The sequence below is a fragment of the Hippocampus bargibanti genome, linkage group LG05, assembly GCF_051943395.1.
Source record: "Hippocampus bargibanti isolate YZ-2025 linkage group LG05, ASM5194339v1, whole genome shotgun sequence".
NCBI classification, from domain to species: Eukaryota; Metazoa; Chordata; class Actinopteri; order Syngnathiformes; family Syngnathidae; genus Hippocampus; species Hippocampus bargibanti.
The window spans coordinates 26503188-26522799 of record NC_142738.1 but is presented as its reverse complement, the minus strand read 5'-3'; the positions used below and the strand labels follow the sequence as shown (position 1 = coordinate 26522799).

The 19612-nt window shown below is 39.4% G+C and overlaps 2 protein-coding genes and 1 long non-coding RNA gene across 7 annotated transcripts in view; 2 read left to right on the top strand and 1 right to left on the bottom strand.

The window, feature by feature from the left end:
* syt9b (synaptotagmin IXb) overlaps positions 1-11638 on the top strand; it is a 55551-nt gene extending 43913 nt beyond the window's left edge. For 2 of the 3 annotated variants that reach the window (XM_088997510.1, XM_088997513.1), the window contains exons 5-8: positions 2702-2822; positions 2971-3142; positions 3214-3343; positions 6554-9916. In XM_088997510.1, coding sequence (XP_088853636.1) covers positions 2702-2822; positions 2971-3142; positions 3214-3343; positions 6554-6646 — 516 coding nt within the window. In that variant the 3' untranslated portion in view covers positions 6647-9916. The other variant, XM_088997511.1, reaches the window with a different exon arrangement.
* The window catches only part of LOC148898347 (uncharacterized), a 295352-nt gene that overhangs the window by 144100 nt on the left and 131640 nt on the right, over positions 1-19612 (top strand). The window lies entirely within an intron of this gene.
* The window catches only part of spon1b (spondin 1b), a 103312-nt gene continuing 101702 nt past the window's right edge, over positions 18003-19612 (bottom strand). For all 3 annotated transcript variants that reach the window (XM_088997507.1, XM_088997509.1, XM_088997508.1), the window contains 2 exons: positions 18830-19066; positions 18003-18746 (listed from right to left, as the gene is read on the bottom strand). In XM_088997507.1, coding sequence (XP_088853633.1) covers positions 18583-18746; positions 18830-19066 — 401 coding nt within the window. In that variant the 3' untranslated portion in view covers positions 18003-18582. The remainder of the gene's footprint in view (positions 18747-18829; positions 19067-19612) is intronic.

The window sequence follows — 19612 nt, the reverse complement described above, 5'->3', positions numbered from 1 at the left end:
ACTCTTCCTCAGACCAAGGGGAGAGAGACCCAAACTTTCCTTTTGGGGTGAGCCCAGTCAGTTTCCATGGGTGTGAGCCCGGGCACCAGATGCTCGTCTTCAAGCCTGATCACCCTGGCTCAGAGCAAGGCCCACGTCGCCGGCATCTGGGCAATGGTAATCTAGATCCAATCTAGATCTGTAGGGGTCTCCTGAGCTGTCCTTGGTCTGGTACAACACAGAGGATATGTGTGCCATGGTTGACCCTCCTGGGAGCATAAAAAACACACAAACACAACTCCCTCCACTACAGTAAAGCAATGGCTCAGTCGTACAGGAGTGGTCCATCGGTGATAATCCAACTGCCTGGTGTCAACCGTTGAGACCTTCAAGTTCCTGGGAATCACAGTCTCCCAGGACATGAAGTGGGAGGTCAACACCAACTCTATCCTGAAAAAGGCCCAACAGAGAATGTACTTCCTGAGGCTGCTAAAGAAGCATGGCCTGCCACAGGAGGTGCTGCAACATTTCTACACGGCTGTCATCGAATCCATCCTGTGTTCTTCCATCACCGTTTGGTTCGGGGCCGCCACAAAAATGGACAAAATCCGACTTCAACGGACAGTTAGGACGGCGGAAAAAATCATTGGCACCGCCCTACCCACTCTCGAGGACTTGCACACTGCAAGAATCCAAACTAGGGCGCGGAAAATCCTACTGGACCCTCCGCACCCTGCCCACCACCTTTTCCAGCTACTCCCCTCAGGCAGGCGCTACCGATCCATGCGCACCAAATCCAGCAGACATTTAAACAGCTTCTTCCCCCAAGCCATTAACTCTTTGAACTCTTTCAACAGTAGCCAAAATGGAACTGTATAGTGCCACTTAGCAATTTTTTTGACAACGATACTAGTGCAGCGTGTTCTACCGGAAACAAATTCCTTGTGTGTCCTACATACTTGGCAATAAAGATGATTCTGATTCTGATTCTGATTCTGATTCTGATTCTGATTCTGATTCTGATTCTGATAAGGTTTCTTCAGCCGTCATCTGTACTTCTTTGAAGGTGTCAGACGTTTCGCCTCCTATCCAAGAGGCTTCGTCAGCGAACTAAAGTCTGACTGGTCGTATCGGCCCTATTTATATATCCCGAATGTCCAGACATGGCGGTGCCGGACTCTGCTATGATAGGTCCCTGCTCTCAGGTTGGGGGAGCAGAGGACCACTCCCTACGGCTCCAGTGATTACTTCTATTGTCCTGACTGATGACTGGCCTGATTGACCAATTTGCCCTGGTATCACCTCATCACCACAACTAAGCCTATGTTGCCTTAGAAGTCTGTGGTACGAACGATCCAAATTGAACCTCACACCACCATGGCGGTTAAGTGAAGGATTTTGCTGTTTTATGAAAATAGCTTCTTTTACTCCCCTTTCAAACAATCCATTTTCTTTTGCTAAGAGTTTAACCTCCTTGTTGTCAAAGGAGTGATTGCTAGCTTTTAGGTGCATATGTACTGCCGATTGAGGCCCACTAGTATTATCCCTGCAATGTTTATTGTCTTTTTTTGAGAATGTGTTTAGTCTCCCCAATGTATTGCTCTTTACAATTTTCATTCTGACAATGTATTGAATGAACTACATTACTTTGTTTTTCATTTGGCAGCCTATCTTTTGGATGCACTAATTTTTGCCTTAAAGTGTTTAGCGGTTTAAAATAAGTACTGATTTTGTGTTGCCAAAGGACTCTGTAGTTTTTCAGAAACCCGTGCAATGTAAGGTACTGCTACACCTCTCCTTTTTGTATCTTCAGAATTTTTGGTTTCATTCCCTATTCTTTCCTTTTGACATTTGTTAAAAGACCACTGAGGGTACCCACAGTTTGTGAGTGCTCTCCTGATATGTTTTGACTCCTTTTCTCTATTTTCAACGCTTGTTGGTATTACTATAGCCCTATGCTGGAGGGTTCTGATAACTCCTAGTTTGTGTTGTAGAGGGTGGTTGGAATCGAAAAGTAAGCATTGGTCTGTGTGTCTGTGTAAGCTCTCAGTCGTACAGGAGTGGTCCATCGATGAGAAGGTTTCTTCAGCCGTCATCTGTACAAATTTGAAGGTTTCGGACGTTTCGCCTCCTATCCAAGAGGCTTCGTCAGCGAACTAAAGTCTGACTGGTCGTATCGGCCCTATTTATTATTATTGGTCTGTGTGCGTGGCCTTCCTAAAGATGTCTGTTTTTAGCACTCTTTTTTAATTACTTTACAATCCAAAAAGGCTAGTTGGTTCTCTTTAATGTAAATTTAGTGTTGATGTCTCAGCAGAACGTCTGACACCTTCAAAAAAGTACAGATGACGGCTGAAGAAACCTTTTCATCGATGTTACGGCTTATAATAATAATACATTTTATTTCTAAGCGCCTTTCAAAGCTCTCAAGGATACTTCACAGTCACGGCATAAGAACTGGTTTTGTCCCACATTTCAAAAAAATGCAGGTTTAAATTGATTGTCAAAATCTAAATCATAATGAGGACAAACAATGTATAAACAATATATTGATTTTTTGGTCAATTTGCAAACTACATTTGACCAAGACACTATTAAGTTACTAGATGCTTTACCTCATAAATTCAGTGTTTTGGATTAACATGATTACAATGGGAAAAGACAGAATGCGAGTGAGATTGAAAAAGCATTCAAATAAAATACTATGTATATTTGTTTTTAGGACAATGTGGACCTGGGAGAGCTGATGTTCTCTTTGTGCTATCTCCCAACGGCTGGCAGGCTCACCATTACCATGATCAAAGCCAGAAATCTCAAAGCCATGGACATCACCGGTGCTTCAGGTATGTTTTTGTGGATGCTACATATATTTAGTCTATATGAAAGACTCCACAATAAATTCCCATTATTCGTTTGTCATTTAATAGAAAACTTTTCACTGTTCTTGTCCATTGATTGTAATATCCTGTTTGAACATGTTTGCCTCCATAGATCCTTATGTAAAAGTGTCACTGATGTGTGAGGGACGGAGACTAAAGAAGAGGAAAACATCAACCAAACGCAACACTTTAAACCCAATATACAATGAAGCCATCGTCTTTGATGTACCCCCAGAAAACATCAATCAAATAAGTCTACTTATAGCTGTCATGGACTACGATCGGTTCGTTACTGACGTAACTGTTATGCTGAAAAATTACAAGGTTACTCACTTTGCTCTTGTGCTATGTGTAGGGTTGGACATAACGAAATCATCGGGGTGTGCAGGGTGGGCAATGAAGCCGACATTCTAGGACGAGACCACTGGAATGAGATGTTGACATATCCACGCAAGCCTGTCGCACACTGGCACCCGTTGATCGAGGTATTGCTGTGTGTATACAGTATACATTATTCGGGTTAAAGTTGAGAAACAGACCTACATCGTTTCAAATTTTGGATAGGTTGTATGAGTTTATTTATTATTTATTATTATTATTATTATTATTATTATTATTATTATTATTATTATTATTATTATTATTATTATTATTGTTTATTGTATGTATTACATATTTGGATTTGGAATGTATGCGTTCAGGAATAAGATGATAAATACATGCAGTATAATACTCCAAACTTGACTTAATTCAAGTCAGAATCACAGTGTAAGGTGTTCGCCCTTTTAGGTTTAAAATGGTGAAACAGCAAATATGCTGCAAAACAATAACAATGTGCAGCTTTCATTTTCAGTGACCTTGTTTTTCTGTGATTTCCACAACAAAGATAGTGTCCTGTAAGTACTTAGAGTGGCGGATTTTTTCGCAGAGCTTTTTATAGTTCAGAATTCCCAGCCCACGCTCATTAAAAAAAAAAAAAACAGAGCATGCAAAAACAGATGCCGGACTGATTCATGTAAATTCATGTTGAAATTCTCAATGCGGCATCGACTGGGTTCAAAAAAATGTCTATAAAAGATGAAAAAACTTACATTTTTAAGTTGTTTTAAGAAATGAATAAGTAGTAGTAGCCAGTGAACAACTGGCTGGGATGCCTTATTCACAGTACAGAGGTGAAAGGTTCGATTCCGGCTCTGGCGTTCCGGTATTGAGTTTACGTGTTGTTGCGGTGCCTGCATGGGTTTTCGCAAACACAAACACAAACACACACATATTTCATCTTCGCATTACCATACAGGAGATCATTTTTAAATATAGTGAGATAGACGTGGAAATTTCGCCGGTCCGTTGTTATTTGTCATTCACCAGCAGACAGGCCAACCATTCACCAATGTGAGTCCATCCTTATTTTAAGTGGACCCAAAACCGTCATCAGCAGTCACTACAGGGCCAAAAGTAACCAATTATGTTTATATGTCTGAACAGGAAAATTATTTTTCAAATCTATAGTCTGATTTTATGAATATAATACCGAAAAAGCCAAACATCGTTGGAATTTCCGTGCATAGTAATTTTTTAGCCTGGCTGAAATGTGCCTTTTTCGAAAGGATATTTGTCTCATATAAAGAGCTGATCCTTTTTCCCCAAACTGCAACGTCATAGTGCCAATTTAATGATGCTCTGTATCCAATAAATGACATATCATGACTTTTTTTCATGTTATAACAGACTTTTGGAGAGCCTGAGAAAAACAAATCACACTTGTTAGCAATATATTTGTAAATTTATTGCAAATACATTTTAGGGGTTACATAATCCCATCAGTATCCTTTCAGTGCCCAAGAAACACACATTTGAGCAGTAAATGAAGCATTCGCTGTCACACTGCATTTAGCAAAGGACTTGCAGTGTTGGTTGGAGGTCAATGACCCTTACTGCCAGTGGTGGTTAAATAAGAAGAGCTCCAATGTTGTCCCCGTTCCGTTTCTGTATGGAAACAAAACACTCGCATCGTGAGCAGTGTTCTCTAAGGTTTTGCATTGGACTAAGATGTGAGCTAATGTCTTATTTCTGTTTCTTGAAAAGTTCGGCTCACAACTTCTAAGGACTCACTGCGCAGTTTCATTATGTTAGTGCAAGTATTGAAGAACATCCTTTATTGCTTCTGTGTAAGCTCTCAGTCATACAGGAGTGTTCCTTCGATGAGAATGTTTCTTCAGCCGTCATCAGTTCGCTGACGAAGCCTCTTGGATAGGAGGCGAAATGTCAGACACCTTCAAAAAGTACAGATGACGGCTGAAGAAACCTTCTCATCGATCCTTTATTGCTGCAAAACCTTACATCCCACCTACTATGCAAATGCCTCCGTCGAACCCAAATGTGGACTCTTGTTAAATAAAACAAAAACGACAAACAGAAATTAAATGTTATTTTAGTCTATGCTCTATCAAAATGAAGCCCTTAGGTTTTGCTAACCTCTGATTTCATCCATGCAAACATTTTGTTTTTTGCACCCACCTTGCTAGGTAAAAGAATGAGAACCAGAATCAGAAAATGTAACAGCTCCAATTGAAATGATGGCCAGCCAAAGTGAAAACAATGCTATACTTGAGACCACATGCTCAGTGGCAATTATAGAACCAGTCCTCTCAACTATAGAAGGGGGACGAGCCACAACCTCCACCCTCTGCTCAAAGGGAATCAAACTGTCCTGTTTTGAGCCAAAGCACCCTGGGTGGACACAAAGCTGTGTTTTGTGCACATAGTTATAGCTAATTATTCAAAATTACGAATTAGTATTTTGTTACAAAAAATGAGCATTTTATTGTGTAATTCCAAAGTTATGTGTGGAAAAAACAATGTAAAAACACAGGCTCAATAAGCATCACTCGTATACTGCGTTAGAAGACAGCTGCACACATAGATCATTCCAACTACTGTATTTTGTAAATACAGTGCATGTTACATTTCTAGTTTGATGCTATGTGGCCCCATTTTATCTATGAGAATCATATCTTGCAAAAGCTCCCTGCACACCCCTGGCATCTAATTATACTTCTGCTGACTTAATGGCCTGAGGCTGACAATTAAAATGAAAACAATAGTCCTGGTTCTAAATAGACACACACAAAATTGATAATGACAAAAAGCACCAATTCACCAAACTGATTTTAAAACCAGCTTTTATATTATTATTCAAAAAGCATAGACAACAATGAGATGGAAAGCTTATTTGCTACCACTTACCATATGAATATGTGGATGAATAAAAAGGAGAAGCGCATCCTCAAAGTCATTCTTGAGCATTTTAATTAGGCTGACATTCTTGCAACACGCACAGCGGGAAACATTTCAAAGATAACGGTCAAGGACCACTCATTTGAAACCTATGCTCCAAAAGATTTAAAGGGCATATTTAACCCTTTTTCCATGGATACGTCACCTTTTATTTATACATGGCAAATACAGCAGTGTTAAAAATTTTGAGGCAGTGTTAAAAACAGAATGTTGGTGTTGCATTCACACCAGTGAAGAACTAAAATAGACATTTTAGTCTCGGGTGTAACAGGGATACATTGTTCAAATGGTTGTAATTGAAACAACGCACTTTTTTTCACAACCGAAGTTACCTCTTTTGAGTCGCAACATTTTTTTCAACATCATTTTCCTGTTTTGTTCCCCTTCTGTTGTCCAAGTGTCACCACGAAGGCAGCGTGCGAGATGCAACTATCCATACCAAGTGCAAACATCATGTCTACAGTGATGGGCAACTTACTTCCACAGTGTAATACATTTCGATGTAGTAACTACAGTACTTTTCGGTGTATGAATGGTGTATTTTCAAACGTTTTGAAAATATAAAGTGCACCGGACTATAAGGCGCACTGGACTATACGACACACTGGACTATACGGCGCACATTCAATATATGAAAAATGTTTTCCAAATATAATATATCAATATATAAAAGTTTACCAAATACAGGTAACATCCGAGTTACGACCGGGTTCTGTTCCGACAAAACGGTCGTAAGTCGGATATCCATTCATAAATGGCCGATGTGACGTTTACACTACATGATAGTAATTTAAAACAGATTCTTATCTTACAGACAGTGTATTGTCGGTGTTCAAATACCTGACATGTTTTGGCGCCTACTTCCGCTTTCGTCAGACAATACACTGTCTGTAAGATAAGAATCTGTTTTAAATTAGATATCAAGTAGACAGGATGAACTTAATAAAACTACATGATAGTATACAATGTCAGTCTGTTGTTTTTATGCAACATTTTCTATTGAATATTATTATATACGAAACTGTTTACAGTTAAAATATAAATCTTATACATTTTCGTGTCATTTTTATCATTTTATATTTCGTATTATCGATTTTTATGACTGTGTCCTTCTGCTGACCCAAATACGCACGGCTTCCCACGTGCTGTTGAAAAATCGCTCTATCTGCTAACAGAGAAGCCAGAAGAGGTTGCCCAACTCATACGCTCAGATTTAGGCGAGCGCCAAAGAAAAAAAGACTCAAAGAGACGGTGGCGGCGTGGGCCCGACGCGGTGCTATCGTCGCGCCGATCCCGAGCGCCGACAGCCGACCCGCCTCGGCTTTCGCCCAGGTCTGAGGCACCCTCGACCTGAGTGCCGATCCCCACCCGTTGGCTAAAATTGTCGTACGTGTTTATGAATAAACCATTATTTTGTATCCTCATTTTGTGAAATGCTGTAATATTCTCTGTTAAGATAAATGAGGCATGCTGAATGTTGAGCAGATCTGGCACCACAGCCACAACGCGACATATGGTCCTTTGACAGCGATTAAAAAAAAAATCTCAATGCAGAGAAAAGCGGTTGCTCTCTGTGCTTTGGCGAATAAACATTCGACTTGTTCAATCTAAACAAGAAGGACCATCTCGAGTTTTTATTCGACCAAATGCATTGCAAACACGCTGCAGATCTCATCGGAGCGGTCCCAGCCGTATAATTAAAAAGGGTCTGGCGGTCGTGGTCGTAAGTGTGGATGGTCGTAACTCGCACCGGTCGTAAATCAGATGTTACCTGTATAAGGCACGCCATATTATAAAGCGCTACAGTAGAGGCTGTGGTTCCGCACTACTTCTTCTACGTGGAGAAAATGAGTTGGTGCTCCTGACCTTTTCATGTTATCACATCAATATTACTTCACATATAAGGCAAACCTGCGTATAAGGCACATTGCCATCTTTTGAAGAAAATCAAGGCTAGTGCCTTATACACCAAAAAATACAGTACTTGCATTTGAAAGTAATACGTTTGTTTACCCCACTACTGTCTGAGAAGTTTAGATGAATGTATCGATGTAAATTCAGTTTTTAAGGCTAAAAAAGTGCATTAATGCATTCAGAATCTGCCAATAATTGAAAGCGGAAACATTAAACGGGTTCAGTCATATTATTAATTGACCAAACGTACAACGAGACGTGCAGCTGGTGGGCAGCCATGACTGATGAAGCTATTTTGACAAGAACAGTTTCACCCCTCGTGATATCTTCAAAGTGACATAGAGGAAGTAAGTTGTTTACATTGCAATGTCGTCAAAAACAAGGAAATACACAAAACCTGTTGAATCGTTTGAACAAGTGGCACCCAAATGATCAAATGGAAAGCATGAAAATGCGAGCAGTGTTTGCACAGCCTATGCTAAAGGCTGTGCAAACTAAGCAGTTTCAGTCCTAATAAGGATCCATTAGATGAAAGCAGCAAATCAACCATTACAAGTACAAATGATGCCAATTCCGGATGTATGATCATAACTTTAAAATTAGTACATTCACATCATAAGGCGTTTTTATTTTTCCTCATTGATCCATTTCACTGTGTTTATTTAATGTATTCCACATTTGTTGCACAGAGAATTACACTGTTTAAAATCAATGAATATCTATGTAAATAAAATGTTTCATTATTCAATAATCTGCTTTGTTGTGAATATCAATGCTTTAAAAACTGGGAATGAACAAAATGGTCATTGTGGTTGGTTGTGCTACTACCGATGTTTCGTGTGCGCTGAACAAACTGATTTAATAAAAGAAAATTGTTTTAAATTCATGTCATGTCATACTTTTTATTTACGATTAGGAAGTATGTTTTTTTTCCACCCTATCTATAATATGGGCATCAACATTCAGTGTCAATTTAAACGCTTAATTGTGTCAATATTTCTGTACCATCAACACCATTTAGCTGAATTAATACACTATTTGGTGTTGGCTTAACAGTTTTCTCAAAGTTCTATATAATACAATATACAGTAAAGTCTCGTTATATCGATATCGATATATCGATAGTCCCGGTTATATCGATACTATTTCTATGCACGCACGGAGAAAATTACATGCAAACAGGGTCGGATATATCGATAGTCCCGGTTATATCGATATTTTTTCGGACTCCCTTGAATATCGATATAACGAGACTTTACTGTACCATATAATACAATACAATGTAAATTTCTCCACTGCGAGACTAATAAAGGGAAATCCAATACAATACAATCCAATACAATACATATTGATTTATGTAGCGCTTTAACAACAGCCAAAGCTGCAACAAACCGCTTCACATCGACAGCTATCATATACAGGAAATAAAGCAGTCACAAAGATAGTAGAAAGCACCAGGAAGTGAAACCAAGATCAATCATGCTAAGTCAAATGCCAAAAAGTAGAAGTGAGTTTTGAGATGGGTTTTAAATATCGGCAGCAAATCAGTGTCCTCCATTTTTAGAGGTTTGGCCCGCCTGTTTGTTTTGGCCAAGCTTTTACGTTGGATGCCTTTCTTTTGGATGGCCGTCACATGGTTTGCTCAGTGTTAAAATCGATACCCTGGGTGTTTTATGAACACCATCAGATTTGCTGTGCTTTGCCTCACATAAGCATATGGCAACAGAGTGTACTGTATGCTTTCAAAGAAAATCTGAATTCCACCTGAATCAAATTTCCAATGACAGTATTGCAATATTTTCCTCTTTGCATTTTCAACCACTAACCGAATCCTTCTCGTCTTCTTTGTTTGTGGTGAATCAGTGGGTTGGACAAGGAGCAACAGGAAGTGGAAGTCAAGGAGCATCCACAAATTCTCTGAAGGCATTGTCCTCACCCTGAACACACTCACACATGTACTCACGCACACACACAATCACACGGGAACACGCACACACACACACACACACACACACACACACACACACACACACACACACACACACACGCACACACGTATACACACACACACACACACACACACACACACACACACACACACACACACATGCACGCACATGGACACTCAGGCTCAGGTTGTTTGAACAAGAATGGACCTAAAAATGACCATTAAGGCTTAACTTTACACCTTTCTTGTAAAAAAAATGAATTAAATTCCATCTTAGCTGCTGCCATATGTAATATATATTTATCTTAGCTGTTACTAATGGTCTTAATAACTTAACCAACTTATGTTTGTGTGAGTTTAAACTTAAGTTAATGGTGACTGACCTACATTGTCTCTGCAGTAGGGCGTTTAAAATCAAGCTTTGTTCAGCAAGAATGTCAAAGATTCTGAATGAAATTGTATTTTTTTTTCCTCAGGCTTTTACAAAAGCATTGTCTCTCCTCTAAGAATATAGTACAGTATTTGCTTCAAGAATATGTCAAGGCTAACAAAAATTCAAACTGCATGTTTTTGTGTCATTTTTCAGTGTTTGGTAAAATAAAATAAAACAAATTGAGCCATAGTAGAAAAATATTGATGTGGTGTTTTTCAGAATGGTGATCCCTTTGCTTGCAATATTTCCTCTTTGTTATGTTCAAACAGTGTATCTTAAGTCACTTGTTATATGTTTTATCCAATCAGTTTTATTTATAAGAAATTTACAAATATGCTCCATATAAAATGTGTGACATGAAATCAGGAATCACTTCAAAAGCCTTGGCGAGTAACACCAAACAAACCAACCCTTGGTAATATGTTGCTTCCCCCTAATTATTTTTCTCCATTGTGGGACAAATAAAGGTGTTCTTAATCTTACATGGTATGTATAAACAAACAGAAAAAAATAACAACAAAAAAACGCAATCCGTCCTAAAATGACGGCTCAATTCATATTTTGTCTTGCTCTGCTTTGTAAACAGTACACATAGCAATTGAGTTTGGATTTGGTTGCTGCAGGTACTTATTTCAGGAGTTGGCAAAATACAAACAAGCAAAAACTGCCAAGATAATGTAGATAATCATGTTCTTGAGCACAACGTGCGGTATTTTTTATGTTTTGGTTTTGAGAAAGTGTTTTGGAAACAAGTAGAGTACGAGTGATTGCTTGTGTATTTTGTCAATGAAATGCATGCATTATGTTTATTTTTTTTTTCCTTCGATGTTTTGTTTGTGTCAAACCAGAATTATACACAATCTGTACTGGTTAAAATGCCTTTTCGGATGTTATCAATAAATGTGTCTTTTTGGATGGAGTGGTGTATCTCATAGGGAGAGCAAACATGCATGTACCGCAGCTTTCATTTGCTCTGTTCGTTTTCCCTGCTATAGTGTTCTTAAAAGGTCGATGAAGAACTTAAGCACACAATAGACATATTTTTCGAATTCGCTTATCACCACAAGACATGTTGGAGTCCATCACAGCTGTCTTCGATCAGTAATTGGTTCCCAGAAAGTGTAAGACGAAACGTTCATCTTCCGAACATTTATTTCCCACAATAAAAAATAAAATGAGAATAATCCTTTCCCAGTTCCCAATAAAACATAATTTTCTACTAGACAAGCCTTAAAACTACACAAAATACACCTTATTTTACATATAATAAATGTGCTATTTTATTGTAATAGAAGAAATAAACTGTACTGTATAATAAAGTTGTTTTATTTACCTTTGTGGTGGTAGTTGATGGCTTGATGGAATGGAGTGGGAGCAGGAGGGAGTTTCATTCACTCACACTGTCGCCTGCTAGCTGCTTTTCGTTAATCCAAATCAACAGAGGTTTTTCAACCTCTTCTATTGCCTGAAACCATTGCTAAGACAACACAGAAACACCCTCAGCCACACACGCACCCTTAATAGCATCCTTCTTCTTAAGGATGGTAAGCAATGGTGGATTCAGTGTACTGGTACTGGGACGCTAAGTCACACAAACGCAAACCTCGTTCTCATTTTTCAATGATCGCCTTCTTCTGCTCAACCGTAATTTTCCCTGTGGTGGGGTCTTTTTCGGTCCCATAATAGCAAAAGTACTCCACTTGATAGCAAACCACTGCACTCAAAGGGCGTGTGGAAAATTCGGCCACCAGCCACCGTGGCGCTGTTCAAGCATGTGGTTAGGTGTTCTTCTGCAGAAAACTACTCCACCAGCCACCATGGCGCTCCGTGTTGTTTGGTTTGTGCGCCGGAAACTAGTTTGTCAGCTATATGCTCGCGAATTTAATGTTCATGAGGCGAAAACTTCGTGAGATGAAGCGTTCATATCACTGTATGTCACATTCATACCCTCGACCACTCACACCTGCAATGAGAACAGAGGGCAACTGGCTAAATTCTGGTGTCCTCGGGCAGTCAGTTTTCACGATGCCGGGCTGAAAGCATCAGCCCTTGTGGTTGTGAAGTCATAAAAGACATTAGCAACTAATCGAGAATTAATCCACAAGAAATGGAGGAGCCAAAAAAAAGAAAACACCAGCTGTAAATCATTCCCCAGGAAAAGGTTGATTTGCTCTCCCCTGGTGTCTGTTCTGACACACCACAACAGAGGGTGAAATTGACAAAAGTGAGACAGTAAAACAAGAACGTATTGAACCCGAAATTGACTGAGCATGGGAGATGCAGAAAAACAGAACAGATGTTCATCCTGAATGCCAGCAGTTGGGGTTGACTGATAATTCTGCTTATGCAGATGTGTAGGTGTCGAAAAACAGCTTCATTTTCATCTACTCCCACACACTCCTGCTCTGAGCAATGTATTCCGACATGATCATCATCAGATCTTTATATGAACTGTAATAGACCAGTCTGCCTTGCAGAATCAAAATTAGGTGCTACCATCTCAACAAAGCTTAAGTTACTCAGACACAGGGGAAAGGGTCTGCGTAATGAGCCAGTTAGAATGTATTGCTTGAATAACAAGGAACGGGAAACGTATATGGTGACACATCAATGATCAAAGTCTTCTGTATGTATAAATATATCTCATGCAGGATCAGGCAACACATTTATAGACACTTGAATTCAGATTGTGCTGTTCCCCATGCAAGCGAATGAAGAGAAAACATATTTCTCACAATTTCATCTTTCTTATTTTGGGGTTTTGGGGGCAGGAGATGGGTGGGGGTGGCTTAAAAAGGTTTCTGCAACTTTCAAAAGCAAGCAGTGTGAATTTCATTATCTTGTTGATCTTTAAATGATTTTTCAAAGGGTATTTCCCACAAAAAAATAATAATTGGTTTCACATCAGAGCGTGACATCCACGAATATTTGCCAAGCTGCACCCATACAAGTTAGAATAAAGAACATTTCTCCATTTGTAGTCCATGGGCTAGATTCCTCAAATACACTGCAGATGGCACTGCAAACCATCAAATGCACTTGGTCTCATAGAGCTTGTTAAATATCAGTTATGAGAAGGACGAAGTGGATTCCTCTATTTTTGTCACTTTCTCTTTTTAGAAAGCTTTTCATTTATTCCTTCACATTGGTTGACATATTCACACATCCTTCAAGAATGCCATGAGGCCATATTTTCTGCAAATACAATTGCTGCTTTTGACCTGCCCCCCCCCAAAAACAAAAAAAAAAAAAACAACTACTCTTCATTCCAAGGAAAAAACAAACTCATCAGAGTTTTAATTCCTACGCATGTGTGTTGACATAAAGGACTGTTTGTGGCAGTGCCCTGCCAGATGTACTTATGCACAATTTACAGGCCATTTAGACAATGTAATTAGCCAGATCCAAATATGTGAAGAAGAACCCTACATCTGAACACATCAGGCTGACTGCACTGCAAGGACTTGATCTCTGTCCTAACCCTGGTGTCTGTTTTGATGTGGTAATAATATTAAGATGATTAGTTTTTTAGGGAGAATCCAGCATTACACATTTCAGATTCAGAATCATCTTCCATGGTCAAGTATGTAGAACACACAAAATATTTGTGAATGATCCAGAAAGTCCTTGAATGCTTTAAAGCAGGGGTATAAAACTCATTTTTTTTTGCCGCGGGCCACATTGTAGTTACTGTTTCCTTTCGGGGGCTGTTATGAATCTGGGGAAACCATAAAATGTTTCATCTCCTCCATATTTTACATACAAAGTGCACAACAAATTAATTCTTAATTAATTTGTTATTTTATTTATTAATGCGTTCTTATATTTTAATTAATTATTAAAATTAATAATTAGTCATCAAATCTGAAGTCAAGAATAATGTTATTGTGGTTTACATACGGCAGTATGAAATTTTGGTTCCGATTTTAGCAAGCATCATGGCACTTGACAGGCTTGATTTGCTTTTACGGGCCAAATAAAATGATGTGGCGGGCCAGATTTGGCACTCGGGCCTTGACTTTGACATGTGCTTTAAAGTGTCTGGTGTATGAACATTGATGAACGACAATTGTTGTGAAAATAAGTATGTCGAGATGGAGCTCCAAGGATCAAATGCACTAATACTGTTCCACGGGACTGTGTAAAAATGCATAGAACCACTACAAATAAAAATTGGTTTTTAAGGAGTTAATGGTAAGAAGGAATAAGCTGTTGTGCAAATGGCTCGATAGCACTTCCTTGAGGGGAGTAGCTAGTAAAAGTGTTGAGTACTTCTTCTTTTCCTTTCGGCTTTTCCCTTCAAGTGGTCGCCACAGCAAATCAGTGTCCTCCATCTTTAGAGGTTTGATCCGCATGTTTGTTTTGGCCAAGCTTTTACGTCGGATGCCCTTCCTGACACAACCCTCTGTATTTCTCCGGGCTTAGGACTGGCACAAGAAGACATATGTCCCTTTGTGCCTACAGAACAAGCAACTCGCTCAGTAAAAGGCTCCCAAAGACAAAATGGTAATCGACACAGCAACATTCAAAAAAGCAAAAACGATACTCACCATTTGATGACAATGCTCTGATCTTACCGTGAAATGGTCATCTCTTTCCTTACATTACATCACAAACAGAACTTCAGTCCTTGAAGACGCTTTATCTTCCAGTCACGGTATTTGAGAATGTGAAATGCACATGCGGTTGACAGGTATGAAGTACTCCCTCGAAAAATACCCGATATCAGGTCTTTTTTTTCCACATTAGGGAAACCACAAGAGTTAAACTCAAAGAAAGTTGGGTACATTTTTGTGTTTTTGTTGGTTTTGTCTCATTTTCTATATTTTGGTTGTCAACGGCCTCTGTCTCCAGGTGTCTCTTGTTGTCTTATCGGTTTGCCTGAATTTGGTTTCCTGGTTTCTGTTCGTCTTTGTTGAATCGTGTGTTGCTGTCACGTTGTTTTGTTTCTAGGAGTAGCATTTTGTTGTTACTTTTAATGATGGGCAGATGAATCCCCATCGGGTGTATGGCACATTTCCCAAACTGTGTTTCCACTGTGCTCAAACTGCATTGTTGTTTTAATGGCGGCATCTGTTAGATTTTTAAAGTCTTTGCATGCAACTTCAATTAAAAAAACTGAGAACAGACCAAACAGTTCATTCACATCAGCTGTATTAACATCTTTGGGCAGATGTGATTGCACCATTTCCAACCCATTTCTCCTGCTTGTGGGAACAGTTGTTCATAGGGCACAGATGATTAAGGCGTACATTGCAACTTCATTCCGAGTCGTCCGGATTATTTAGTCTTGGGTTTTCCAGTATTGCACTGGATGTTGTGGTCCTGTAATCACTTCTGTCATTGTAATCACATGAAGTATTTCCAGTAAAAAATGCCCCAAAAATTAACTGCCATATGACATACAGTATGTGAGGGCGGCCCATCGGTGCAGTGACGAGTGCGTCGACCTCACAGTTACTGGGTTCAATTCCAGTGTGGAGTGTGCATGTTCTCCCAGGGCCTCTGCTTCCCTCCCACATTCCAAAAACATGTGTGACAGTTTAAATGGAACACTCTAAATTGTCCCTAAGTGTGAGGGTGAGCGCGGATGGTTCTTTTCCTCTGTGCGTCCAGCGATTGGCTGCCAATCGATTCAGGGCTTCCCCGGCCTGCTGCCCAAAGACAACTGAGATAGGCTCTACCAAACCCCCTGTTACACTTGTGAGAATAAAGAGATTCAAAAATGAATGGATGGATGGATGGACAGTTGTAAATTGCAGCTGCAGTTAAATTTACAGCTAACATTTGGACACCCATCCTTATTGAGGCTTATCTGGCTTTGACCTGTCACAACCAGGTCATCAAACCCTTATTAAACAGACTCTTCAATGCAGGAAATTAATAGAATAAACCATAAGTATTGACTTTAAAAGAATAAATTATATAAATAATAATGACTCTCAAAGAGAAATGGTGACTGCTTTTGTTTGGGGACACTAAATATAGCTGCCTGATATTAGCTGTTAGTCAATATGGGTGTTCTGACAATTTTGACGCAGTTACATGGACTGAATGTAAGGGGTTCAAGGACTGACTCTTGGGGAACTACTTGTGTCATTGGGTTTCAAATTTCAATTTAGGGGTTTAAGCCGGGGTCATTGTTTCAAAGTAGGATATTAATCTTGGGTGAGGTTTTCAAATTTGGGTCAGAAAGCAAAGGCATATACAGTAGAGGGACGATCTTTGACCGCGGGGCATGCTGCAGGGCCATCCTGCGGAGATAAATGAGTATAAGTTAGAAAATGTCAACTGTTCCAAACCCCGACCACCCACCATACTCGTCAAATTATTTTCGAGGGCGTGAGTGGTGGGGGTGGGGGCATGAAACTCATCCAGTTAAACTAGCATCCATCATGTCTTGCACGCTGCTGACCTTAAGTGCACATCGATCTCATAGCTGTGATCAGAATCTGACTTGCTTTACTTGATATAATGTACAGTCTCAAACTCCCTTTGTGCTTCAACCCACCTTCAGGTACCATCCATCCTTATTTCGCAGGATGAAATGTAAAAATATAGAAAGGCTTGGAGGAAACAGTTAAACTATGAATGGACAAATTGGTCATGGAAATGAAGAATATTTGTCATTTTGGGCAGATTTTTTGCCCAAAGCTCTTTGGTTAGAGTTGTTTGCTTGTGAAATGAAACGGTATAAAATGCAATTTGTGACATTTAAAGAGTTGTTTTGTTTTTATTGCAAACATGGTTTCTTATAAAAGGGTCCCAAAAGAAAAAAGAAAAAAAGAAGCTTGAAACACCAACGAAAAGTGATAGCTGACAAATCCCCAACAAAATGCCTGTAGTCTTAAGAGCTTTGAAAATCACATATATCAAAACAGATAAAAGATGTCAACATAAGTTACTAGGTGATGATAAAAAAAAACACTGGATGTTAATAGTCTACCGCATCACGAGCACACAACAAATTTAAGGCTACTTTAGGCCAAAATAAGAATTGCAATTATGTTGAAAACCCAACAATGTTTAAATAGCATGACACTTTTGAGCTGGAGTCTTTCTTTCCACAGGCAGATTGACTCATTTCGCGATGCATTTAAATTTGGATTAATAAATCTATTGTCAGAGAAAAAAATAAAATAATCATCCTTTACATGCACGTTTGATAGAAAATTGCAGTTTCAATGCTACATCAGTTGATATCAGAGATAAACAAAAATATGAATCATGTTCAAAGAAAAATCCCACCTCATCTTAGGTGTAACAATCCTTTGTAACTCACAAAATCCTTTCATCACTTTGCTGCTGTGAAATGTAAATTTCTCCACTGTGAGACTAATAAAGGCAAATCCAATCCAAAATGTTCAATGAATAGTTAATTCATCTTACAGACCCCAAGTGTTCATATCAACAACTTGTGGAAAGACTACATCTACATGTACCAGGATATTTGACATGCTTTCAATATTAGCCATGTTTCCATTTTCTTGTTGAAGGACTTTAGCTATGTTGGTAAATCCAAATGGTCTAAGGTGAGCAGAATTGATCTGTGCAATATAGAAAAGTAGTGAGTGACACATTAGCAAAGAAACAAGAGAAAGAAAACGGCTGTTACTTGGAATTGTTTGCTTTGGAAAAGGCCAATTAATTGATTTCCTCTTATTTCAAAACATGTTTATAATCACTACGAAAGGTTGATTTCCTTCTGCAGCTGGAACAGCTTTCAAGTGCATATTGTACACACCCATGCATCAAAATATTTAGGTTGGTGACCGTGTCAATTTTGCTGAGAATTGTAGGTCATTCTGATTGCAATTTTCATTATGCAGCTCTATTTTATGCCTCATATGCCAAAAGCACTCAAAATACAGGAACGCTACAGTGCTATTTCTCTGTAATAATTCTGTAGTGCGGTAAAATGTAAAAAAAAATGTCCGCTTAAGGTGCCCACAGGGTGCATCTCACTTTTTTACTCTGAAGCCACCTCACGTTGTCCAAGTCACCAATCATATAGCTCTTCCCTGCAATGTCTGCCCAACAACATTCTTCCAAATAGTTTTTTATTTTCTACATATACAGCCATAGAAGCACACATTTATCCTAGCACTTTCCTGTATGACACAACTGCGCCCCTAGCAGGAATTAACGTTACAGGCACGTATCTCCTTCCGGTCTTTGCAGTTGCCCGTCAGAGTGCCTCTAGCTGTTTTCTTCTTCAACATGAACCGCTCCTGGATGCCCCCTCCACATGATTTGGTGCAGTCTGTCCAGCCGGTCCAGGGCTGCATCCCACAACCTTGGCAAGGAAAGACAAGACAGTAGTAGCATGCCTCAGTATGCTGTCGGACATTTGCGTTAGGAGGAATTTCAATGACCAACCTTCTTCTAACATTCCATGCCTTCCTTGTTTACCCCTTCTTCGCCTCTTGCTCTCCTCCTTTGGTTTTGATCTGCACTTCCGGATCTTGCATTTCTTGCGTTGAATGGTCTCGGGACATGCGCTGCCCCCGAATTGCGGCTCCAGTTTAATCATGCGAGTTCGGATGGTGTGTCCTTTACCGCAGGACTTGTTGCACTCGGACCACTCAGACCACTCGGAGACCATGCAGTCAATAGCTGGAAGAAATAAAATAAACACGTACAGACACAGTTTAAGATTGTCGATCGTCTCGTCCCAAGTATTCATGTACCTTGAAACGATAACCACACACAGAAAATATATTTTATTTAATTGAGATTTTATTTAAATGATCAATTTCAACGCCGCGATCTTTGTGTTGGGCTTTTGCTTTAACTACACATATTTTCTTTCGCATGTCATGTCTATGTTTTCTTGTAATTTCTTCTCATGTCTTTCTTGTTTGGGTTTTCTGTCCACCTGTTCTCTGTTGTCGACACCAATTGGCTCACTTTCAAGGCGCTCCCACACTGCTTGACTGTTTGTTTGGGTTTGTACTGCAGTCAACAGAGGTAGAAAACAGGATTCCCCCATTTGGATGTCTGAGTTCCGACCTTGAAGTGTTCAAGGCTAATGTAAACAACCAAGAGGACTGATTCCAATAAATTGTAGGTTTTTCTGGTTAATAAAAGCACACTCTGACCTCCAGTAAATCTAGTTTCCTTCATTTATACAAAGAAAGGAAAATCTTCAAAGCATTCCAT